Source organism: Chlorocebus sabaeus, chromosome 25 (assembly GCF_047675955.1).
Source record: "Chlorocebus sabaeus isolate Y175 chromosome 25, mChlSab1.0.hap1, whole genome shotgun sequence".
In the NCBI taxonomy this organism is placed as follows: Eukaryota; Metazoa; Chordata; class Mammalia; order Primates; family Cercopithecidae; genus Chlorocebus; species Chlorocebus sabaeus.
In genome coordinates this window covers 86103285-86106968 of record NC_132928.1, presented here as the reverse complement: position 1 = coordinate 86106968, position 3684 = coordinate 86103285, and the positions used below count along the sequence as shown (strand labels likewise).

General features: G+C 35.9%; 1 protein-coding gene across 1 annotated transcript; it reads right to left on the bottom strand.

Moving 5' to 3' along the window:
- Positions 1 to 213: 213 nt before the first annotated feature.
- LOC119622882 (olfactory receptor 2L2) lies at positions 214 to 1152 on the bottom strand. The gene has a single exon (XM_037995556.2). The coding sequence runs from the start codon at positions 1150 to 1152 to the stop codon at positions 214 to 216; it is 939 nt and encodes a 312-aa protein (XP_037851484.2).
- Between the last annotated feature and the right edge of the window lie 2532 nt (positions 1153 to 3684).

Genomic DNA, 3684 nt, shown 5'->3' with positions numbered 1-3684 from the left:
AACAAATAAAGAAACCAAAAAAACACACAAACAAAATCAAAAATAGATGTCTTAGAATATGCATTATAATGTGGTCAAGACTAAATTAAAAGACAAATGTTCTAGATTAATCTCTGTTTGATACACTGGGCATGTAATAATGTTTTTCTTCACTGCTGTACATGGCTAAGTTGATATGAACCTTGTGCTTTGACTCTAAGACAGAACGTTTCTCTATATTTTCATGGAGAAGATTTTCTGAATCATTTGTGTCAGGGCCCCCATCACCTCCTTGTTTCTCAGGCTGTAGATGATGGGGTTGAGCACTGGGGTGAGGATGGTGTAGAAGACAGCCAGAACTTTGTCCTCTGTTGGAGATCGCAGGGATCTTGGACGTAGATAGGTATAAGCAAAGGGTGCATAGTAGAAAGTCACTACAGTGAGGTGGGTGCTGCAGGTCGAATAGGCCTTCTTCCTCCCTTCTGCAGAGTGCATGCGGTAGACAGCGAGGAGAATTCGGCCATAGGAACACATAATACCAATGAAAGGAAACACAAGAAAGATGGTGCTGCTCAAAAACACTGTGCACTCATAGACCCAGGTATCCGTGCAGGCTAGGGTCAACATAGCTGGAACATCACAGAAAAAATGATTGATGGCTCTGGACTTGCAATATGGGATATGGAGAGCATATACCGTGTGACCACAAGAGTTGATGGAGCCTATCATCCAAGATCCTGTTATCATCAGCACACATACTCTTTTGCTCATACGGATGGGATAGTGGAGAGGAAAGGAAATAGCCACATAACGATCGTAGGCCATTGATGTCAGGAGTAGCGCTTCTGCAACTGCTAAAGTCAAGAAGAAGAAACTCTGAATCCCACATCCAATGAAGGAGATAGACATGTTTCCATACAGAAAATCAGAAACCATCTTAGGAACAATGGTAGAGATGTAATTTAGGTCAATGAGTGAGAGCTGACTAAGTAGGAAATACATGGGTGTGTGGAGATGGGTGTCCAAAAAGATGAGAAGAATCATGGATAGGTTTCCAATTAGAGCCATTAGGAAAATGAGAACAATGAGGATGAAGAGGAAAAGGCCAATTCTTGATGGTGGGAACAGCCCCAACAAGATGAAATCAGTTGATGTTTGATTGTAATTTTCCATAGGGCATTCCTACAATCCATCCTGAAGGGAGACACAAGGGTAAATTAAGTACAGTAATTCACTTTTATCCACAGCAGTGCATTCCAAGACCCCCAGTGGGTGCCTGAAACTGGAGTTGATACTGAACCCTATATACACTATTTTTATATCCATAAATATGTATTATACACTTTAATTTATAAATTAGGCAAGGAAGAGATTAACAAAAATCACTACAAATAAAATAGAAAAATTATAACTATATAATGTAATAAAACTTATGTGAATGCAATCTGTATTTTTCTTTCAAACCATCTTATTGAAAAAGTGTTCATTTTTCTTGTGATGACAAAATGCTTCATGGGAAGACAAAATGTCTACATGATGAGATACAGTGAGGGGAATAATGTAGGCACTGTGATGCAACATTGGGCTATGATTGAAAACCAATTTAAAATTTATGAACTGTTCATTTGTGGACTTTTCCATGCAATATTGTCAGACCGCATTTGATCACAGGAGAAACCATGGAAAGAAAAACAGTGGATAAGAGGGGACTACTTACAGAATAGTAAGCCAATTGTTTTTAAAAATCCTTACTTTAGTTAGACTGTGAATTACTTATACAATTTTATAACTCTTAAATGATGAACTAATCTTTCCTTTTAGAAAATAATCGTATTTTCTATCCAGAGATTAATATTTGATGAGACAAATATTTATAACCAAAATTTTTTCTAAGAAATATATACATTTATAGGAAAAATCATTTGTCTTACAACTTCAAAAGGATATGAATGTTTGATGCCCAACACAAACTCAGATGCCATTAAGATCATATGCTATGCTTAAAACATACACATGGAAAGGTAAATTAAATGCATATGCTATGGATCTGTATTATGAATAAATTAGCATTACTTTTTCTGGATGATTGGTTTTTCTAAATTTATTCTTTAAGACTTACTTCTGAAACTGCTGTATCCTATGACTCATTTGGAGAAACTTATGTTTCCTTCTTGAATTGTCTTTGCATAATTCCAAGCCAAACTTTCTCAAAGTCAGACATCATTATTTGGTTCTTCTATTTGAAAATGTAGAATGAATTGTTATTTTAAGTACCTTTTTCATGAAATGTAATTCATAGCCTTGATTTTGAATGTCCACCACCATCAAATGTCCATTTTCTTTTGCCTCCTCATCCAATTTCTGAATTCTCAAGTTAATGTAGACACTCTATCTCAATATCTATATGCCAAGTTCATTTTAGCTTCCATGTCTCTGCTCAAGGTCTCCCTAGATATGATGTATATTCTGTGTCTTTGCTTCCCTCATGCTTAGATTACGTAGACTTTATGGATCCTCCCATTCATATGAAGGGATTATATTTATCAATTTTTTGGAAGGATCCATAAAGTGTAATGTAATCTAAGCATTAGGGAAGCAAAGACAATAAATCACTTTATGTCTTCAAAAGACAGGATTTGGAGAAATGACCATCCACTGAAATGGAAAAAAGGAAACAGCAACCTGACAGTTTTCTGGGTAGAGGTGGTTCGAGCATTCTTCTCCAGATAGAAGACATCAGTGGACAACTTTGCACAGAATGCATAAGAGGAATGAAGTTTTTAGGCTTGAAAAATATTTTAGAGCCAAAAGTCAGCAGACCTTTGAGGAAGTGTAACAATATGAAAGAGTAAGAGCCACACAGTGTGCAAACTCACATCTATACACGCACACACAAAGATGCACACTCACTTAAGGATCAATACACATATATGCACACTGAGTTAAAACTATCACAAACCTGCAAAAAGAATGAGTTTTTAAAATTAAGAATTCCTATCTTCAGGAATGAAGATGTCTATGATATGTTATAAAATCCACCAAATAAATATCATTTGCTATATACAAGGATGTGAAAAGCAACAATAAACGACTCTTGGAAATTAAAGATACAATAATTCTACCTATCCGTTAGCATGATATGTGTTTCCATAGGTTTGTTTCGTCTATGATTTCTTTCAGCAGTGTTTTGTAGTTTTCCTTACAGAGTTCTCTTACCTCCTTGGTTAGGTATATTCCTAAGTGGTTTAATATTTGCAGCTGATTTGTGTACATTAATTTTGTATCATGAAATTTTGCTGAATTATTTTATCAGTTTTAGAAGTTTTCTGGAGAAAGCTTTAGAGTTTTCTAGGTAAACAATCATATAATCAGCAAAGAGGGACAGTTTGGCTTCCTCTTTACTGATGTGGATAACTTTATTTCTTTCTCTTTCTGATGGCTCTAGCCAGGACTTCAGATACTATGTTGAAGAGGTGAGAATGGGCATTCTTGAATTTTTCCAATTCCAAAAACTACAGAAATCAAAACAGTATGGCATTGGTATAAAGCCAGACATGTATACCAATAGAAGAAAGAGAGGACAGGTGTGGTGGCTCACACCTGTAATCCCAGCACTTCAGGAGGTTGAGGCAGGCAGATTTTTTGAGCTCAGAACATCGAGACCAGCCAGTGAAACATGGTAAAATTCTGTCTCTACAAAAAAAA

Bases quoted from the DNA above. Each gene is read 5' to 3' on its own strand.
- LOC119622882 (XM_037995556.2), bottom strand. From the start codon at position 1,152: ATGGAAAATTACAATCAAACATCAACTGATTTCATCTTGTTGGGGCTG.